Source organism: Miscanthus floridulus, chromosome 2, assembly GCF_019320115.1.
Source record: "Miscanthus floridulus cultivar M001 chromosome 2, ASM1932011v1, whole genome shotgun sequence".
NCBI classification, from domain to species: domain Eukaryota; kingdom Viridiplantae; phylum Streptophyta; class Magnoliopsida; order Poales; family Poaceae; genus Miscanthus; species Miscanthus floridulus.
In genome coordinates this window covers 179,640,350-179,661,406 of record NC_089581.1, presented here as the reverse complement: position 1 = coordinate 179,661,406, position 21,057 = coordinate 179,640,350, and the positions used below count along the sequence as shown (strand labels likewise).

Genomic DNA, 21,057 nt, shown 5'->3' with positions numbered 1-21,057 from the left:
ACCCTAGCCAGAGATCACAACTCCGAACTCGCATAAAAACTAACTGGACTAACTGTCTCGGCTGCCCAGGCCGCACCAACATCAGGACCCACAGGCTCCGTCTCATCCATCTCTGAAACTAACCAATCTCCATGCCTAAAAATGCCTTGGCTGCACATCGACGCCGTGGATTAACGAAAATCCATCTCAGACCAAAAAACACGCACACACGCTCCAAACGCCCCCAGGCGGTTCTGCCCGAACCACCCGGGGGCTCGGGGGCTACACCCGTGGGTGCGCTCGCGCGCACCCACCGAACACAAAAACCTCTATTGTTGACAACACAGAAGAACCCCCAACCAATTCCACCCGAACCAACTAGGGGCTCGGGGGCTACACCTGCGGATACGCTCGCGCGCACCCACCGGCAAGACGAAAAATCCCCTGGACGATTCGGCTCAAATCGCCTAGGGGCTTCTATTGGGTTCATAAACCTAGGATCCCTTGGGGACTGGCTTCCATGCCCAGGCTCGGCCTAGGAAAAGCAACATGTAGTTCATAGGTCGGCCCAAGAGCCTAAAACACAACAGGCCAGAAGGGCAGTCTGGTCACCGACCGCAAGGTCTACCCAAAAGAACAAGCTCCCGCTCGTCAACTTCTTCGGCCCACCTCTCCGATCAGAGCACTCGCTTCAGACACCAGCCGCCTCCAAACGGTCTCTCCAATCAGAAGGCATGGCCCAAAATGCTACTTCCTACTCCGACCCCATGACTCCGACCCCACAACCGAGGCTCGTGGGAACCCTGCTCATCGCTCTTCTCCGACCGGCGCACTCAGAGTCGACTGAAGCCATCCGACCGAGGGCACCCCGTTTGGAGGGCACCAAAAGATGTGCGGAGAAAGGCAAGGTAGGCTCACAAGTCAAAACCACTGTACCAAGGACCATACCCTACATGAAATAGTACCCTGCAGCCACCCTGACACAAACAGTATTGTAGGCGTCGATATCTCCCCCTATGGTATTATAGGTGAAAGCATCTAGGCCCCTAGTTGGATTTCGGTGATTAATGTCAATACAAGATTACTATGACTAACGTGTGTTTTGCAGAGGCAATTAAGTTAGGTCATGGTAATGGAGATCGATTGGGCAATTAAGGTTGTCATGCCCCTACGATGGAAATCGTTTTGGTTTTTCAAAGGATTGAGGACAAGGTTAAGGACAACTAGTTCTAAGTGTCGATTGGAGTTGTAGAGACACTTAGAATAGTTTAGGACTTTGTTTTTCTTTTGGCAGTACTATTAAGGGGGGTATGGATAGGTAGCTTGACCTAGTTGAGTCTAGTGAGTTAGGTGTGGTGCACACTTGTTAAAACTAGCTCTAGGTAGCTCCTATGAATGCCTAAGATCCTTTGGAGCAAACTTTATTCACAAATGATTGAGAGTTAGAAGTGAATGGAGGGTCAAATATTGACCGAACGCTGGCTCCGGTGCAACCGGACACTGGCCGCAGGGTCCGGTCAGTTCATTTGACCGAGGAGAACAAGTCTAGTGTGACCGGACGCTGGAAGGTCAATGTGACCGGACACTGAGGGCCAGCGTCCGGTCAACTCCAGTAAGGGTCCAGACTTGAGAAAGTGTGACCGGACGTGTCCAGTCAGTGGTGACCGGACCTTGAGTATCCAGCGTCCGGTCGATTATAGTAAGCATCCAAGAGCGACCGGACACGTCCGGTCAGTACTGACCGGACCCTAACAGCGTCCGGTCATCACTTGAAAACTGTTGTGCGGGTTGAACTGACCGAAGCGTCCGGTCAAAATGATCGGAGCGTTCGGTCATCCCGCAGAAGCTCATAACGGTTCATTTTTCAGGCTGCCTTATAAATAGAAGCTCCACTCGTGTGTGGAGTCACTTTTGCTCATTCCAACAACTGAGAAACACGTTTGTGAGTGCTAAGAAGAGCAAGGTCCTAGTGAGGTATTTGTGATTTGAGAATCCAAGAGTGAAACCTCATTAGTGAATCAAGAGTAGACAAGTGTGCATCCATCTTCTCATTAGGCTTCGCGTGGTCAAGTGAGAGTTCGTGCTTGTTACTCTTGGTGATCGCCATCACCTAGACAGCTTGGTGGTGATTGGGAGCTTGGTGATCACCCGGCGGAGGTTGTGGGTGACCCAACTCAAGTTGTGAGTGGCTTTGGGTGATTCGCCGTGATGGAGTGTCGAAGAATCAACCCGTAGAGAGCACTTGATCCTTGCATGGATCAAGGGGGAGCTACACCCTTGCGTGGGTGCTCTAACGAGGACTAGTGGAGAGTAGCGACTCTCCAATACCTCGGCAAAACATCGCCGCGTTCCTCTCTCCATTTACTTTGAGCATTTACTTTGAGTATTTACTTTGAGCAATTCAATACTTGTCTTTACATTCGTAGAATTGCTATGCTAAAGTAAGTTTGGAACATAGGTTGCAAGTCTATTGTACGTTAATTTGATAGAAACACTTTTCTAGGCACAAGGGGTTAATTGGGCTATCCTTAGGATTTGATTATTGCAATAAAATTTAGAATTAGCCCAATTCACCCCCCCCTCTTGGGCATCTTGATCCTTTCAATTGGTATCACAGCCTCGTGCTTACGTTTTTAAGCTTAACCACTTAGAGCAAGATGTCTCACGGGGATGGACCTCCTCCTATCTTCGAGGGGGATGATTTTCCATATTGGAAAATTCGCATGGAGGCATACCTAGAAGCTCTAGATGTTGGAATTCTTAGAGCCACCTCTCAAGGGTTCCCAACACCTAAGAATGCCGCACAACTTCAAGGTGATGAAGTAAACTATGAAAAATGGAATGCAAAGGCTCGCAACACCATCTTTAGAGGCCTTTGCAAAGATGTGTTCAATCGTGTGAGGAACCACAAAGATGCCCCATGCACTATGGTCGGACGTTTGTGCGCTCCATGAGGGAACCAAGAGTGAGCATGAGGAACGCTATCATCTTGTGATTAAAAAGCTAAATTCTTTTGAGATGCTTCCCAAAGAAAGTGCTAATGAAATGTATTCTCGTTTAAATGTTCTTATAGAGGAAGTCAATGGGCTTGGACTTACTCAAATGTCACCATCCGATGTTGTGAGAAAGATCTTGAGTGTCCTCCCCATTGACAAATATGGGCACATTATGACCGTGCTACATCAAGGTGATCTTTCCGCTGCTACACCAACACAAATCTTGGGAAAGATCAATGCTCATGAGATGTATATGCACATCACACCACAAGATGGCTCATCCTCTACAAAGAAGAAAGAGAAAGACTTAGCATTCAAAGCTAGCCAAGATAAGGGCAAGGCAAGACTTGAGTATGAGAGCTCAAGTGATGAAGATGATGAAGAAAGTCTTGCTCTCATGGTAAAGAAGACCGCCAAGATGCTAAAGAAGCTAAACAAGAGTGGCATCAAGTTTGATGGCAAGAAGAAGAAGTTCTTCACTAGCTCAAGAAGAAAGCCAATCTCTGAGATGGATTGCTACAATTGTGGTGAACTTGGCCACCTAGCTCATCAATGCACAAAGCCCAAGAAAGACAAGTTCAAGAACAAGGGCAAGAAAGATGATTCAAGCGATGAAGATGAAAAGAAAAAGAACAAGCCATACAAGAAGAGAGATGGCAAAAAGAGGGACTTCTACAAGAAGAAGAAGAGTGGCAAGGCCTACATTGTCGGTGATTGGCTCATAGACATTGATTTATCAAGTGAATCATCCGATGATGAGAGTGACAATGAGAAGGTGGTCGCCATTGCTATTGATCTTGCATCCTCACCGCCACCATCGCCATCATCCTCTACACACCTATGCCTTATGGCCAAGGGTGAACGCAAGGTAACTAAGAGTGATGATAGTAGTGATGATGAGTAAGCTAGTGATGATGATAGCGATAGCTATGATGATTCACCTACATATGATGATCTTGTCAAAATACTAAGAAAATACACTAAGATCATTAGAAAGAGTAGAGCTACAAATGAAAAACTTGATGCTAAAAATGATTCACTCTTAGCTAAGTGTGATACATTGGAAAAGGCTAATGATGAGCTCAAAGAAACAAATGATTCTATATTATCCATACTCAAGGAGCTCAAATCTTCTAAGAAAGAGCTTAAAGATAAACATGATAAACTTGAGTGGGTGCACAATGAGCTTATCACTAGTCACAACAAGCTAAAAGATGAATACACTACTCTTAAGATTAATCATGATACTCTTGTTATTGCTCAAGAATTTTTACCAAATGAGCCACATGATGCTACTAACCATGTTGTCAAGATTGATATAGCTACATCATGTGATGATTTAATTGATGAGAGCATTGAGCATGGATCTAGTAGCAAAGGCAAGCAAGTGGTTGAGTGCAATGACTATGATGAGTATATCAAGCTCAAGAGTGACAATGAGAAGCTCATGAAAGATCTTGAAGAGATGAAAAGTCACAACACCATTATGCTAGAAACTCTTGATCATGACAAAGAGTTGATCCTTGAGAATGAGAAGCTCAAAGAAGAAAACAAGAAACTCAAGGAAGAGAAGAACAATGATATTCTCAAGGAAGAGAACAAGAAGCTCAAGATGGAGAAAGAGCATCTCAAGGTGGGATTGAGTAAGTTTGCTAGAGGCAAGCATCTCCAAAGTGAGCTACTCATGAATACCATAATGAAGATGGATAGAAGTGGCATTGGATATATGGCAAGTGTAGAGAAGAAGAAGGCTCAAGCTCAACACCAACAATCAAAGCCAAAGCTAAAGCCAAAGAGATGTTTTGAGTGTGGACAAGAAGGCCATTTTGCTCATGAGTGTCAAACTCCACCACCACAACCCTTGCCCAAGCATGCTAGACCCTTTGCTTTCAATACTCACTACATGCTTAGAAAAGATTCTAGTGGAAAGATGAAAGTCATGTTCTTAGGACCCCCCAACAAGAGTAGGCCTAAGAAGATTTGGGTGGCTAAGTCACTTGTTGAGAAGGTGAAGGGCCCTCAACAAGTTTGGATCCCTAAAGCTTGAATCTCTTGTGTGTAGGTGAACTACAAGACCGGTGGAAGTCATTGGGTATTGATAGTGGTTGCACTCAACATATGACCGGTGATCCTCATATGTTCACCTCACTAGATGAAGAGGTAGATGGACAAGAGAAAATAACATTTGGAGATAATTCAAAGGGCAAGGTTAAAGGATTGGGCAAAGTGGCAATATCAAATGATCATTTCATCTTCAATGTACTCTATGTTGCTTCATTGAGCTTCAACTTGCTATCCATTGGGCAATTGTGTGATCTTGGCTTTCAATGCTTATTCACCGAGAAGGAGGTTGTTGTATCCAAGGTAGATGACAATCAAGTGATATTCAATGGATTTAGATACAATAACTTATATCTAGTTGACTTCACCTCTGAAGATGCAAACTTGAAGACTTGCCTTTTCACCAAAACAACACTTGGATGGCTATGGCATAGAAGACTTGCTCATGTTGGGATGAGCTCACTCAAGAAGCTTATGAAGAATGATTTGGTGAGAGGGTTGAAGGATGTAAAGTTTGAGAAGGACAAGCTTTGTAGTGCATGTCAAGCCGGCAAGCAAGTTGCAAACACTCATCCAACCAAAGCTTTTATGTCAATCACAAGAGTGCTAGAACTCCTACACATAGATTTATTTGGACCAATAACATACAAGAGTTTGGGAGGAAATCTCTATTGTCTTATAATTGTGGATGACTATTCAAGGTATACATGGGTGTTCTTCCTTCATGACAATTCCGAAGTTGCATCTTGTTTCAAGAAGTTTGCCAAGAGAGCTCAAAATGAATTTGAAGTGAAGCTCAAGAAGATAAGAAGTGACAATGGCAAAGAGTTTGACAACACAAACATAGAAGCTTATTGTAATGAAGTTGGAATCAAACATGAAGTCTCCGCAACCTATACTACTCAACAAAATGGTGTAGTTGAGAGGAAGAACTGGACTTTGATCACTCTTGCAAGGACAATGCTAGATGAGTACAACACCCCCGAAGTTCTATGGGCAAAAGCAATCAACACCGCATGTTATGCATCCAACCGTCTATTTCTTTAAAAGTTCCTTGTCAAGACACCATATGAGTTGCTCAATGGGAAGAAGCCGGACGTCTCCTTCTTTAGGGTGTTTGGTTGCAAGTGCTACATCTACAAGAAGCGGCAATACCTAGGGAAGTTTCAAAGATGTTGTGATATAGGTTTTCTTGTTGGTTACTCATTGAAGTCCAAAGCATATAGAGTATTTAATCATGCCACCGGCTTGGTTGAAGAAACATATGATGTGGAATTTGATGAATCTAACGGCTCCCAAGGAGCACATGAGAATCTTGATGATATAGGTGATGAACCATTGAGGGAGGCCATGAAGAATATTCTGGTGGGAGACATCAAGCCAAAAGATTATGAAGATGATGTACAAGTCATTAACCAACCCTCTTCATCAAATGTACCATAAGATGGTGAAAAAGATGGGAGAGTAGAAAATGAAGATACTCATATCTCCCATGAGCAAATGGTGGTACAAGCACAAGATGTTGATGCTCCACAACCTCCTCCTCAAGTGGTCAATAGAAGAAATACACCTCTCCTACAAGATCATCCACAAGATCTCATCATAGGGAGTCCATCAAAGGGTATAATGACTCGATCTCAAAAACTTACGTCATTAATTGCTTATCACTCTTTTGTCTCTTGCTATGAGCCTACCAAGGTAGAAGAAGCTCTTAAAGATCCGGATTAGATCAATGCCATGCATGAAGAGTTGAACAACTTCACTCGCAATGAAGTTTGGACTCTTGAAGAGCGACCAAAAGGTGCAAGAGTCATTGGAACGAAGTGGGTGTTCCGCAACAAGCAAGATGATCAAGGTGTTGTTGTGAGGAACAAGGCAAGACTAGTTGCAAAGGGGTTCTCTCAAGTTGAAGGTTTGGATTTTGGAGAGACCTTTGCACCGGTTGCAAGATTAGAAGCCATCCGTATCCTTCTTGCATATGCATCATATCATGAAATGAAACTATATCAAATGGATGTGAAAAGTGCATTTTTAAATGGCTTTATTAATGAACTAGTCTATGTTGATCAACCTCCCAGGTTTGAAGACCCTAGATATCCTAATCATGTTTATAGGTTGTCCAAGGCACTATATGGGCTTAAGCAAGCCCCAAAAGCTTGGTATGAGCGCCTTCGGGACTTCCTCATTAAGAAGGGCTTCACCATTGGGAAGGTCGACACCATACTATTCACCAAGAAGCTTGATGGGCATATCTTCATTTGTCAAGTATATGTTGATGATATCATCTTTGGATCATCAAATGAAGACTCATGCAAAGAATTTGGTGAATTGATGTCGAAGGAGTTTGAGATGTCAATGATTGGTGAGCTTACATTCTTTCTTGGTTTTCAAGTCAAGCAAATGAAAGAAGGCATCTTCATCTCTCAAGAGAAATATACAAAAGATCTTCTCAAGAGATTCAAGATGGATGAATGTAAGCCAATCAAGACACCAATGCCTACAAATAGACATCTCGACCTAGATGAGGGAGGTAACCCAGTTGATCAAACTCTCTACCGTTCTATGATTGGTAGCTTGTTATATTTAATCGCATATAGGCTCGACATCATGTTTAGTGTATGTATGTGTGCTAGATTTCAAGCTAGTCCTAAGGAAACTCATTTAATTGCCGTAAAAAGAATCCTTAGGTATCTTAAGCACACACCAAGCATTGGCCTTTGGTATCCCAAAGGAGCTTTATTTGAATTAATTGGCTATTCCGATTCGGATTACGCCGGATGCAAAGTTGATAGAAAGAGCACATCCGGAGGGTGCCATTTGCTTGGTAGATCACTTGTGTCTTGGTCCTCCAAGAAATAAAATAGTGTGGCTTTGTCCACCGCCAAAGCGGAATACATTGCCACGGGTGCTTGTTATGCACAAATATTATACATGAAACAAACTTTGCTAGACTATGGAGTAGTTCTAGAGAAAGTACCTCTTTTGTGCGACAATGAAAGTGCGGTAAAACTTGCAAATAATCCGATTCAACACTCTCACACCAAGCATATAGATATCCGCCATCACTTTCTAAGAGATCATGTGGCTAAAAATGATATATCACTAGAAGGTGTAAGATCCGAAGATCAATTAGCAGATATATTCACGAAACCGCTAGATGAGGCTACATTTTGTAGATTGCGGAATGAGCTCAATGTACTTGATTTTAGTAACTTCACTAAAAATGGAGCTTGTGTTGTCCCTTGCATTCATTGTAATATATAACATGCTTAATTTGTGGCAATGCATATAGGGCTTGTCTAACATGGTTAAGATAACCACTGAAAAGCGTGTGAAGAAGCTTAACCTTGGATCAAACTTGACAAGCAACTAGGTTTACTTACAAGTATTGCATATGCATGAATGTTGTTTTGTCGTTTTGTTCCATTTGCCCTCTTGTTGCCTATTTTCTTAAAAAGAATTATAGCCTAAGGCAAAATATTTTGAAAAATATGAGGGTTTGAGAGAGGTCACTCACATCAGTCCCAATTAGTGTTTATTTGGATCTTATTCAAGTTGAGACTTGATTGGGAACAGGCAGCGAGAAGGAAGTTTGAAGATTTGCTGGAAAAGGTGCACCAGACACTGCACCGAATGCTGTTGTCCAGCGTCCGGTCAGTTCACAGGAGGTGAATTGCTACCGATGGAGTGACTGGACGCTGCGTCTGTGCGTCCGGTCAGGAGGACCTTCAGCATCCAGTCGATCGAAGGAAGGAAAGGTAGTACTAACCGGACCCTGCCTGCGTCCGGTCATGGACCACCAGACGCGTTCGGTCCTGATTCCAAAGGAATTGGACCTCTCTGGAATCGACCGGACACTGGGTGGTAGCATCCGTTCGCTACCACCAGAGCGTCCGGTCAGTGGATCTCGCGTGGCTTCTGGACTCTTTTCTCTATTTCCTAATCCATCGCGTGTGGGGAACTATTTAACCATAGTCGTACCCTTGTTCGCCCCTCACCTTGCCTTTGCCCTAGCCCGAGCCACCGCCAAATCACCACCGCTTTGCTCACTGCGCCACCGCAACCCTGCGCCGGCCATCTCGCACCCAAGCTCACCACGTCGTCGTAGCCCAGCAGCCAAGCTCCCTGTGCCGGCCACACAAGCCACCATGCCTCCCTTGCCCACGCTCGCCCGGCCCTCGTTGCCAGCCGTGGGCCACCGTAGCTCGCCGCGCCGCCGAGCCTCCCTACGCGCTACCGTGCCACCACATTCGACCAGCCCTCTCGTCACTGCTAAGCGCCGTGTGCCCTAGCCCCACCTCCTCTTGGTAAGGCTAGCTCCCTGGTTCAATTTCGATTTGCTTAGATCAAATTGCATTACAATGCACTGATTCCCCATTGCATTCAGGGCTTTTGACCTAACCCTAGCCGGTTCCGAGGTTCCCCACGCGACATCTTATCTTTTCTCGGATCGCTGATCGTCAGGTAGAAAGCCATTCGATTCAAGTTTGCATCTACATTGCTTTCTCTATTAGGGTTTAGCATCTATTAGACATATGGTATTTATTTGTATATCCATCTATTCTATCGTGCAGCGAGTCGGTTCCATTGTGGTTCTTCTGGCAGTTGGCAGTCAACTCGGAACCAAGCTCGCGAGTAAGGATAGAGGCCAAGCCTCGAAAGCGGTAGTTTGATAGTTGATCTTCATCAGCGGCAGTTCATCATCTTGTCAGTTCAGATGGCTCGCACCAAGAACGTTGGTGGTGGCCCAGGTGATTATGATCAGAGCCCCCCCCCCTCGCCAGCCAGCCAGATCTAAGGGCAAGTCAACCAAGCAGGTGACATCCAAGAAGCAGAAGTACCCCGACGCAGAGACAGCGAGAGCAGCAGCTGTTGTAGAGGCCGTAGAGCGTGCCGAGAGAGGTGGTGCCCGTAGCAGAGTTGTCATTGTAGATCAACCGGTTTCACCAGCAGTCAGAGCTACGATTGAGGTGGTTGAGCGTTGTCACGGTAGTCTAGCTAGGACTGCCATGTTTGTAGGACGACGGGTTGCCATTGAGGAAGGCCCGTCAGTAGAGCAGGAGCTAGTTCAACAGACTTAGGAGGGCGAGCAGGCACAGCAGACTCAGGAGGTCGAGGAGACAGAGCCGACACCCCAGCTTCGCCGCTCTAGATGGACCCATGTACCAGTCTCGCTGAGGCCGCCGACACAGCGGAAGGGATCACGTCCTCCACCTAGACCACAGGGTCCACCTCTAGTGGTACACCTTGACTTGAGAGCCGCTACAGCCAGGCAGGTTCAACAGCTGTGTTTTGTTGAGTTTGAGGTTTGGTTTCCTCCGAGGAGGGATGAGAGAGTAGCTGAGGGTTTCTACACGCTACTGCAGGAAGATTTCTACAATGCTTATCTCAACAGTGGGGTAGTGTTCAGATCTCAGAGTGTCTATCGGATAGAGTCTATTATGGCAGCAGCCGGAGAGCACATTCGGCCTTACTTATCATATTTGCTAGGACTGATAGATTTGATTGGACGAACGGGGATATATGTACCATCTTGGGTCCAGCAGTTTTATGCTTCACTCTTCATCGATCCACATCATAGATTTATTCACTTTGCTTTTAAAGGCAAAGACTACAGAGTGACGAGTGGTAGGGCTAGAGAGATACTGAGGCTACAAGAGCAGCCTGTCAAGATGCATGAGGTATGTTATGGATAGCAGGAGCCTCCTAGGTGTCCTCATGGAGGGTTGGTGCCTCCTACAGATTTAGTGTGACATTGCTTCAAGGAGCCTTTTGGAGAGGGGTCGAGCAGGAACCCCAGTGACTTGTTCCTACAGCGAGAGTGCTAGAGGCTATCATCAGGAGAACACTACTTCCTAGGTTGGGATACAGGGAGGGCCTGACTCGCTTATAGCTCTGGCTTCTCAATGCCCTGATGCAGCAGACAGTATTTGATATCTGGGACCTCCTTCTTTCAGAGATGGAGGATACTATAGCTGAGGGATTCAAGGGTCACAGGTAGCTTCCCTATGCTCACTAGATCATGTTCCTCATCCGTAGAGTAGTGCTTGATAAGCCCCCTAGTATGATGGATGAGTATACAGGTGCCACCATAGAGTTCCCAGCTTACAACCTATCATAGAGGATCAGACACACCACTCCTCAGGCACCCAGACAGCCTAGCCGTCGTCCCGACGAGCCAGAGTCCATAGCTCAGTAGGTTGAGATCATCAGAGGGATTGCAGCCACTGAGGAGGAGGAGCTAGAGGTACAGTAGGAGGTGAGCGAGTACAATGACAGCTCTGATGATGACTATCTGCCTATTCCTCAGATGCCTCCACGCGGACATAATGCAGAGGCCGGTAGCTCCAGTTCTGCTCCACCTGCTCCGCAGACAGACCCCGCTCTCATTGCTATTCTTGAGCAGATGCAGCAGACACAGGATAGACAGGCACATGAGACAGCTACTACCTTTGCCCAGTTTTAGACTCAACAAGACGAGTTCCAGAGGCAGCAGCAGATACTCTTGCAGCAGCAGCTTATGGGTTTCATGCAGCATGTAGTGACAGCTCTTGGGGCCCCACAGCCACAGCTTTCGCCCTAGCTTGCTCCGCCTGCCACCACTTCGATGACTCCAGCGGTACAACCAAGTGGGCTTCAGAGTCAGGGACAACCTCTAGCTCAGTTTGCTTCACCTCTTGTACAGGTGTCCTAGTGGTTAGCCTCACCCGTGGTAGCCCTGCAGTTCACTCCACTTCATACGGGCTTCACACCAGAGCAGTCTTCCTCGCTATTCATGCCTGACACGTCAGTCTCCAAGAGTCTTGGAGCATCCTTCAGCGAGTTGACCGGCATGCCTACTCCACCTCATATGCATACTGTCGGTCCATCTACAGCAGCCTCAGTCATTGTGACTACTCAGAGGCTCCCCTCATCTGTCGCCTCGTTAGATCCTACGACAGACATATTAGCAGCTTCACAGGCAGCACCAGCCCCAGCTCAGACCTAGACCGCTTCAGCAACACTTCCTGCCACAGAGGGTCAGTTAGTTCAGAGCTCAGGGTCAGATGATGATGGTGCCCAGTTCCAGCTTGCCCCACGTTCTTCAGCGCCCGGCTCGTCCGCTGCAGCCCCGCCGACCGACCCCTAGGTTTTGGTGTTTGACGCCAAAGGGGAAGAGGGAGTTCGAGTATGTAGTCTTAGGGGGAGCTACATTTAGGGGGAGCTAGTTATCTAGTATTAGCTTATTATATACATTTGGAGTTTTATTTGTGTGATACACTATTACTTATGCATTCGTGTGTTTACTTTCATGCATACAATTATATATATGTGGTAGTGCTATCTACATGATTGTGATATATGACATGTGTGCTTTCTACTTTGCATTATTTAAATGTCATATCACTTGTGTTATGCTCATTTGCTTTTGCTTCCGCGTTTAAACTTCGAAGCAAATGAGCTTTGTTATTTGTACTCATGCTTAATTAATATCCTTTGAGTACATTGAGTTGGCTTGGGTCATATAAGCTTGCTTAACTCTTTTGTTCTTATCGACAAAAGCTTATATGAATCAAGCCCGTCAAAAACCTCACTCTTTCACATACTCGAGGTGGTATTGTCATCAATCACCAAAAAGGGAGAGATTGAAAGCATCTAGGCTCCTAGTTGGATTTCGGTGATTAATGTCAATACAAGATTACTATGACTAACGTGTGTTTTACAGAGGCAATTAAGTTAGGTCATAGTAATGGAGATCGATTGGGCAATCGAGGTTGTCATGCCCCTACGATGGAAATCGTTTTGGTTTTTCAAAGGATTGATGATAAGGTTAAGGACGACTAGTTCTAAGTGTCGATTGGAGTTGGAGAGACACTTAGAATAGTTTAGGACTTTGTTTTTCCTTTGGCCATACTATTAAGGGGGGTATGGACGGGTAGCTTGACCTAGTTGAGTCTAGTGAGTTAGGTGTGGTGCACACTTATTAAAACTAGCTCTAGGTAGCTCCTATAAATGCCTAAGATCCTTTGGAGCAAACTTCATTCACAAATGATCGAGAGTTGGAAATGAATGGAGGGTCAAATACTGATCGGACGCTGGCTCCGGTGCGACCGAACGCTGGCCACAGGGTCCGGTCAGTTCATTTGACCGAGGAGAACAAGTCTGGTGTGACCGGACGCTGGAAGGTCAATGTGACCGAACGCTGAGGGCCAATGTCCGGTCGACTCCAGTAAGGGTCCAGACTTGAGAAAGTGTGACCGGACGCGTCCGGTCAGTGGTGACCGGACCCTGAGTATCCAGCGTCCGGTCGATTACAGTAACCATCCAAGAGCGACCGGACACGTCCGGTCAGTACTGACCGGACCCTGACAGCGTCCGGTCATCACTTGAAAACTGTTGCGCATGTTGAACTGACCAGAGCGTCTGGTCAAAACGATCGGAGCGTCCAGTCATCTCGCAGAAGCTCATAACGGTTCATTTTTCAGGCTGCCTTATAAATAGAAGCTCCACTCATGTGTGGAGTCACTTTTGCTCATTCCAACAGCTGAGAAACACGTTTGTGAGTGCCAAGAAGAGCAAGGTCCTAGTGAGGTGTTTGTGATTTGAGAATCCAAGAGTGAAACCTTATTAGTGAATCAAGAGTAGACAAGTGTGCATCCATCTTCTCATTAGGCTTCGCGTGGTCAAGTGAGAGTTCATGCTTGTTACTCTTGGTGATCGCCATCACCTAGACGGCTTGGTGGTGATTGGGAGCTTGGTGATCACCCGGCGGAGGTTGTGGGTGACCCAACTCAAGTTGTGAGCGGCTTTGGGTGATTCGCCGCGACGGAGTGTCGAAGAATCAACCTGTAGAGAGCACTTGATCCTTGCGCGGATCAAGGGGGAGCTACACCCTTGCGCGGGTGCTCCAACGAGGACTAGTGAAGAGTGGCGACTCTCCGATACCTCGGTAAAATATCGCCGCGTTCCTTTCTCCATTTACTTTGAGCATTTACTTTGAGTATTTACTTTGAGCAATTCAATACTTGTCTTTACATTCGTAGAATTGCTATGCTAAAGTAAGTTTGGAACATAGGTTGCAAGTCTATTGTGCGTTAATTTGATAGAAACACTTTTCTAGGCACAAGGGGTTAATTGGGCTATCCTTAGGATTTGATTATTGCAAGAAAATTTAGAATTAGTCCAATTCACCCCCCCCCCTCTTGGGCATCTTGATCCTTTCAATAGGGACCGCTAAAAACTCTCATATGGTAAGCCCTCCACGTGTCTCTAGACATCGATCGCAGTATGGGCACCAGGATTTGCCGTACTGGGTGAACATAGCGCAGCTCCTCACATGCCACTAGGCATCAAATAATATTTACAGGTACCAGCGTCCATCCTTCCTGAAGAAGATAGCACGACCTCCCGTCCGCATTCGACATTCTACGACGATCCAGTCTTCATCAGCGTGGGCAACAAGGCTTAGAAACATTCATACTCTCTCTCACATGTAAAGCCATCCCCTTCATCTATAAAAGGGGATGCGTTCCCTCTAACAAGGGGGCGGATTCAAGAAGACCAGAGTTCCTCAGATCGACATCAACACCCCACAACCGCAGAACCACTAAGTTCCGACCGCAACCCTTCCGGTCGGAGCCAACCGAACCTCTTGTACACCCCATCTCTCTTCCTCTCGTTTGTAACCCCACAGCAAACTTCGAGCACCTGGGCTCAGGAATAAAGTCGCCGATCGACCCCCGACTGGACGTAGTGCACGTTACCCGAACCAGTATAGATCCTGTGTCATTGAGTGCTAGGCCACCTCCGATCACAACGTACATCAAAACTACAAATATTTACTAGTTGGTCATTTTCTGCACCGACAGGGATCTTGTCTCAAAATAGGAAAAGATTTAGACTATACTTTTGATAGTGTCAAAGTGTTGTGGTGGTTCCAGTTTGAATAAATTTCAAAGCTGAACCAAAAGAAATTAGGTGTGAAGTTATGTGGAAACACACACACGTGTTTTTTTTGAAAACCGATGAGAAACCCATTTTCATTACTAGAAAGAAAATACATATGTTCATACAAACGAACAACAGATCAAACAAGTTCTAGAGCTGCAATATAAGGACATGTTTGGTTGCATGCCACAACCCCCCACGCCAGAAGCACACCGACTTTGGCCGCTGCTTGGTTGCCGTGTAAGAAAATACATATGTTCATACAAACAAACAGCAGATCAAACAAGTTCTAGAGCTGCAATCTAAGGACGTGTTTGGTTGCATGCCACAACTCCCCACGCCAGAAGCACATCGACTTTGGCCGCTGCTTGGTTGCCGTGTAACCTTTGGCCGCCACTGTGTTTTTTTCTATCTTTTGCAACTACTGCTTGTAGTTTTGCTCTATGGCGATGTATGGCGTGTGGTGCCGATTTTTTACGCCACAGCCGTGGCGCCGCCGAACCTACGCGTGACGAGTTGACATGAAAAATGAAAAGCGTATATCAAAGTTTCAGCCAAACCCTGACGGGCTGACATGTTGTTGTAATTGCAAGTTTAAATTAAAATACAATTTTTACAAGTTGGGGAGTTGAATATATAAGGCCTCATTTGGCCGGGCTCCGGCTCTGGCCTGTCGGCCGCCCAGCGGTCGACACCCGGGTACTGTTCATCGGAGCCGTTTTTCTCCCTCCTTCTTTCCTCTCTCACCGACACAACCGGAGACGGAGAAGCTCGTTTTTCTGGCTCCGCGGCTCCGACTTCTCTAGGTACCTGTCGGCCGCCCAGCGGCCGACATCCTGCCACAGGGGCCGGAGCCCACGGAAGCCCGCCAAACGGGCATAAGGTAAGACATGCCTTAGGCTGTCCGCACCGCGCAGCGGTAAAGGCGACGGTACGCCAGCGGCAACGTACCGGGCGTCCGCACCGCACGTCTGTAAATGGCCCGGGAACGTACCGGCTGCACAGAAAAACGTCACAGAGCCCGCACGCGAGAGAGAAAACGCTAAACACTATAGTAATACTGTAGCGCGGAGAGAGAAAAAGTTTATGAGAGAGAAAGAGGGAGAGGGTGGAATAAAATATAAAATAGTGTGTATAAAGTATGGGACAGAGATAACACGGGTGCGGAAGAAATAGGTATAAAGTAGAGAATCTTGATGACTAGGATAGAATATTCCTTTTTAGAGATAAAAATAGAGGTGGACGAGTGCGGATAGCCTTAACTTATGACGGAGGCGGCTAAAATTCTTGTAGCACTAGTAGCTAGGGCCTTGTTTAGATCCCATCAAAGTTTCAAGTTTTTTCACTCTCTCTCCATCACATCAATTTTTAGCCGCTTGTATGGAGTATTAAATGTAGGTAAAAAAATAACTAATTACACAGTTTAGTTGAAAATCATGAGAAGAATCTTTTGAGCCTAGTTGGTCTATGATTAGATAATATTTGTCAAATAAGACGAAAATGATACTATTCATCAGGTTGAAAAAAGTTTCAATCTAAACAAAGGCCTAGGAGAGAATTTACCGCCATTCGGACGGAAGTATCGACGCTGAACAGTAAGGACACCGCATGGTTCTGTAGATGGACAAAACTTTGTCTGTCTTGAGCGACCGGGAGTAGTTGACCTTGCACTGCCGCAGTACAGCTACGGTCTCTTGCTCCCCTGGACGGCTGGACGAACGGTCTCGTGGCTCCAGCCTCCAGCCTCCAGCCTCCAGCGGAGTCGAGACACACGTAAAGCCTGTCGTGATCGTGACCCGTGCTGTCTCTGCGAGCGAGCGACTACGACCCGTGCACGCCAGTGTGTCGTGCGGGCACGGCATCGGTATCCTCGCGCAAAGGCCAACGAGCGAGGGGGTCCGGGGGAGGCTCTCGAAAAGCACGGCCAAAACCCCGCGCGCCGCCCGGTCCGGTTGCCGTCGCCTTTGCTACAGCAGTCCAGCACAGGCTAGCTGTGTTGGAGAACAGCGAAAGGCGCATGCGTTCCGGCTCGTACACATGCGCGCCCGCACGCACTGGGCCAGCCGCGTCGCGTACGCAGGCAAGGCAAGGCCAGCAGCGATCCCTATCGCCATTGAAACTAACCAACGGATCCAAAAGGCCTCATGATACTCCACTGCTATAGCAGCGCTACTAGCCTACTGCTCTTTTCTACAGGGCCGGCCGCCGGCGCAGCGTAGCTGTAGCTGTACGTGGCACTCAACCCGACGCATCTCATCTCGGTCTCGTTCTCCTTCCCGTTCCCGTCACATGGCGAGGATGGGATAGGAGGCTCAGCAAAGCGCAAAGCAAAGGTCTTTTTACGTTTGCTGCTGCGCGCGCTCTCGAGCCTTTTACAGCTACTCGAGTAGAGAGCGCCTTTGCCATTGCCTGGAGAAAACTTGGGCAAAGCAGAAGCAGGGCCAGGGAGTGAGAGCTCGCCAAGTTGCCCGTGCAAAGGGGCTTTTATCTCCATCTCCGGCTCCAAAGCGTGAAATTTCTGGCCTGCTTGCTTTGCCGATCCGTCGTGCATGTTCTCTCATAGCCTGAGCCCTCGGAAAAGTGGGGGAGAGCCCCTCCAATTAGCCTGTCGCGCACTCGCGCTCAGGCAACCCTGCTCGCGCTAAACATCCCAGCAGCAACGGGAGTTGAAGGCGTGGAGTTAGGATTTAATTGGGCGCGGGCAGCGGAAACTCATCTTCACTTATTTGGCAATCCGCTGCAACTTTAGTACAATCATGCCATAAGATTTGAACCTTTTCCAGCCCGTTCGTTTGGACTGATTTGACTTATAAGCCATAGCTGAAAGTACTGTTAGCTAGTTTGGTGTGAGAGAAAAATATTGTTCGTTGACTGATAAGCTATGGTTTATAAGCCAAATACGACCAAACGAACAGGTTGTTGATCCATAATATATGCCTTGTTCGTTTGACTGATAAGTCATAATTGAAAGTATTATTGGCTGATTTATTGTGAGAGAAAAATATTATTCGCTAACTGAAAAAGTACGACTTATAAGCCAATCAAACAAGACTCCGCACGATCTCCATCTACAATCTTTTTCCTTTCTGAACAAAAATCTCCATCTGCAATCTCGGTTGGACCATACTGTGGGTTCAGCAATCAGCACAGCGTCTTCATCTTAATCCAACCACCCCGAATTCGCTCAAGTCCGTTTTACTACTTGTTTCCACGACGAACAAGGAACGTGTCCGCGTCACGCCATTGAATGCGGTCAAAGAATTAAGAGCTCCCAGCACCACCACATTGCCGGCTGGAGCGACCGGCCGACCATGACAAAGAATCGGAGGCCCGTCAGGTCATGTGCGGCCGCGCGCGCCTGGTGGCCAGGGCCAGCCGCGGCCGCCGAGCGAGCGAGCGGGACTGCGGTCTGCGGGGTGCGGGTTGTTGCGCGCACCTTCATGGCCTCGCACCTTTCCGGCCTTCAATGATGCCGACGCTTTCGACGGCCTATCGCGTTGCGCGCTTTTCCTCGGCGATCCGCGCCCGCCCATCATGCCGCCGATCCACATCCACTCCACCCGATCGCCAATTCCCCAGCGGGAATCCATCCACACCCCGGCGGTCGGCCCCTGCGTGCCGCGTGCGCTTCCATCTTTTTTTTCCCAGTAACCCCTTGCTGGCTTGCTGTTTTGAGACTTGAGAGCAGCTGCCGGCAGCGCTCGTGGATGGCAGATGGCACTGCCGCGACTGCTGCTAGGCGGTAGCACTAGTGTACTAGTACAGTAGTTGTCGTATTTGCTCAAAATCAGCTTCCAACGGAGTATTATACCGGAGATCTATTTTGGATTGCTGGAGAGGTACAACCTAAATATGGATATTATCTCTTCTAGAAATTTATTTGTAGAAATAATTCTCTTTTGGGACTGGTCGTTGGAGAAGATACCGAATAGGTATTGAATCCTTTGTTTATAGCGTTATTAAAAATAAATGGCTCTTGTATTTTGGGTGTTTTGGAGATAGCTTACTCGCACTGAATGAGCGAACGGCCCGGCCGAGCGGCAGCTTGAGGCAATCCTCAGCCAGCAAGGCAGCAACGGCCGGCACCCCGGCAGACCAGGAGTAACGCCGACGACGACAACGTGGTCCTGTTTTTTTTGTTAACAACGATGGCGTCATCTACAGCACTCTGAAACCTGAATGCAGCACAGGATGTTCGGCCCGGTCGCCAGGAGCGTGTCCATACGCGCGCGCCAGGGTCTCTTTCTAGAACTACGAACCTCAAATTCCTTTTTTTTCACAAATCCGGGCTTTGTATATCTGATGACCGAAGAAGAAATTGTATTACTTATATATGCGTGAAAAAGACAGGATAAACTTGACATTATTGATGTGGTCACTTTTGAAATCCCATCCATTTTTGCAAACGTCACGGGCTCACACGGCTAGTGGCAGTAAGCTACTACAGCTGATCGAGCCGGGTTGCTAGGCCAGGCGGAAGGCGCGGAGGCGGAGCAGAGGGCGGCGTCGCTGACGCTCTTCCTGGCGAGCCCGAGCTGCTGCTGCGACCGCTTGCAGTAGGCGATGGCGCCCTGGATCAACCCCTCCGACTCCGACCGGGCGCTGCTGCTCCGCTTCAGCGCCGGCCTGCCGCCAACCCAGGAGCTCCTCCTCTCCGAGGAAGACGACAGCGGCTTCGCCGGCGCCGCCGTCGTCGCTGCGTGCCGCCACTTGATCACGCCGGAGAAGGACTTGCGCTGGCGGGCGGCGGCCGAGGCCGCGGCGAGCTCCTCCTCGTCCATCAGCTTCTCCTGCTCGATGCTGCTCCGCAGGGTGGTCGGCGCCGCCCTGCCGCTGCCGCTGTGGTAGCCGTTCTTGATCTGGCCAAACGCCGCCTTGCAGGCAGTGCTCTTCGTCTCGCCGGGTGGTGCCGCAGCAGCTCTGGTGCTGGCCCGGACATCGGCGCCGCGGCATTGCTCGTCGGAGCACGATGTCCTGGCGAACAGAGACCGGAAGAAGGCCCGGGACGCCAGCAGCTTCGCGTGCACCGTCCGCGCCGCCTTCCTGCGGCGGGAGCACTCGGTGCGTAGCCTCGCCACCGGCTGCGTGTCGTCGTCGCGGCACCCAGCGGAGTGCGAGTGCTGCAGCGGCGCCACCGTCGCGGCGCTCCTCCTGCCGGCGCCACCACAGCCGCCACCGCCGGCGCCGACGTCAACCTCCTGCGCCTTGCCGCCAGGCCTCGGTGGCGCGGCCTTGTGCGGGGCAGCAGCCGGCGGCGGCTGCAGCCTGCCCCGGCAGAGAAGCTCGTCCGCCGCGCCGCTCCGGCGCACCCGGAACTCGAACTCCCCGCACGAGCTGAGGTCCAGGTCGATGTACTCCTCCTCCACGAACGAACACACGCTAGCCATTGCGTCGCCGCAGTGCTGAGCCGTGGCTCTGGGGCACATTGCTTGCTCCGACGACGGGGCAGGCGAATTGGGGGAGAAGATGGATTAAATATGGGGGAGGCAGCGTCAGGGGGTTTGAAAAAATTTATGGGCAAGCAATATGGCAGTGGCCGGCCCAGCGGCAGCGGCAGGGTGGCAGGGCAGTGCAAGGAGGGATCCAAGAAAACAGAATGGGGGTGGGGGTGTGGTAGGCAGGGGCCCCCTTGTCTTGGAGGCTGGCTCTGGCTGGGGCTGGAGCTGGACGAATGATTCCGGGGTTTGTCTTGTGCTCACCTCACTCCACAGTCCACTGTACAGCTCCAGTTGCTCACCTTTCTTGGAGACTTGGGGTATTTGTACTGTGTGATGCACTGGGTATTGTACACTGTACAGTATGTACTCCTCCCATGTTCTACCACAATTACCAAAGCAGACTATGACCAGATTTATGTACTTGTGAAATTGTATTAATCACACAAACAGTACTGTGTCCTGCATGGCTCAAAATTTGGTTGAAGAATGAAGAGGGTCAGCGGTGGACTGGTGGGGGGTGATGAGTTCTTGGCTGTTAGCCTGTTACTTGGCACTGCTGCACATTTTTCTTTCACAGGTAGTGTCAGAATCAAAGTCAGCAGAAACTACTGGGAACACAAGATTGTTACCTTTTTACTATTTGTAAGATGAGAGCA

The 21,057-nt window shown here is 48.4% G+C and overlaps 1 protein-coding gene across 1 annotated transcript; it reads right to left on the bottom strand.

Moving 5' to 3' along the window:
- Nucleotides 1–19,283: 19,283 nt before the first annotated feature.
- Nucleotides 19,284–20,541, bottom strand: LOC136540860 (probable membrane-associated kinase regulator 4). Its single transcript, XM_066532894.1, has one exon. The coding sequence runs from the start codon at nt 20,387–20,389 to the stop codon at nt 19,388–19,390; it is 1,002 nt and encodes a 333-aa protein (XP_066388991.1). The 5' UTR covers nt 20,390–20,541; the 3' UTR covers nt 19,284–19,387.
- Between the last annotated feature and the right edge of the window lie 516 nt (nt 20,542–21,057).

What these genes read in the sequence shown, in the direction of transcription:
- LOC136540860 (XM_066532894.1), bottom strand. Translation starts at nt 20,389, where the DNA reads ATGTGCCCCAGAGCCACGGCTCAGCACTGCGGCGACGCAATGGCTAGC.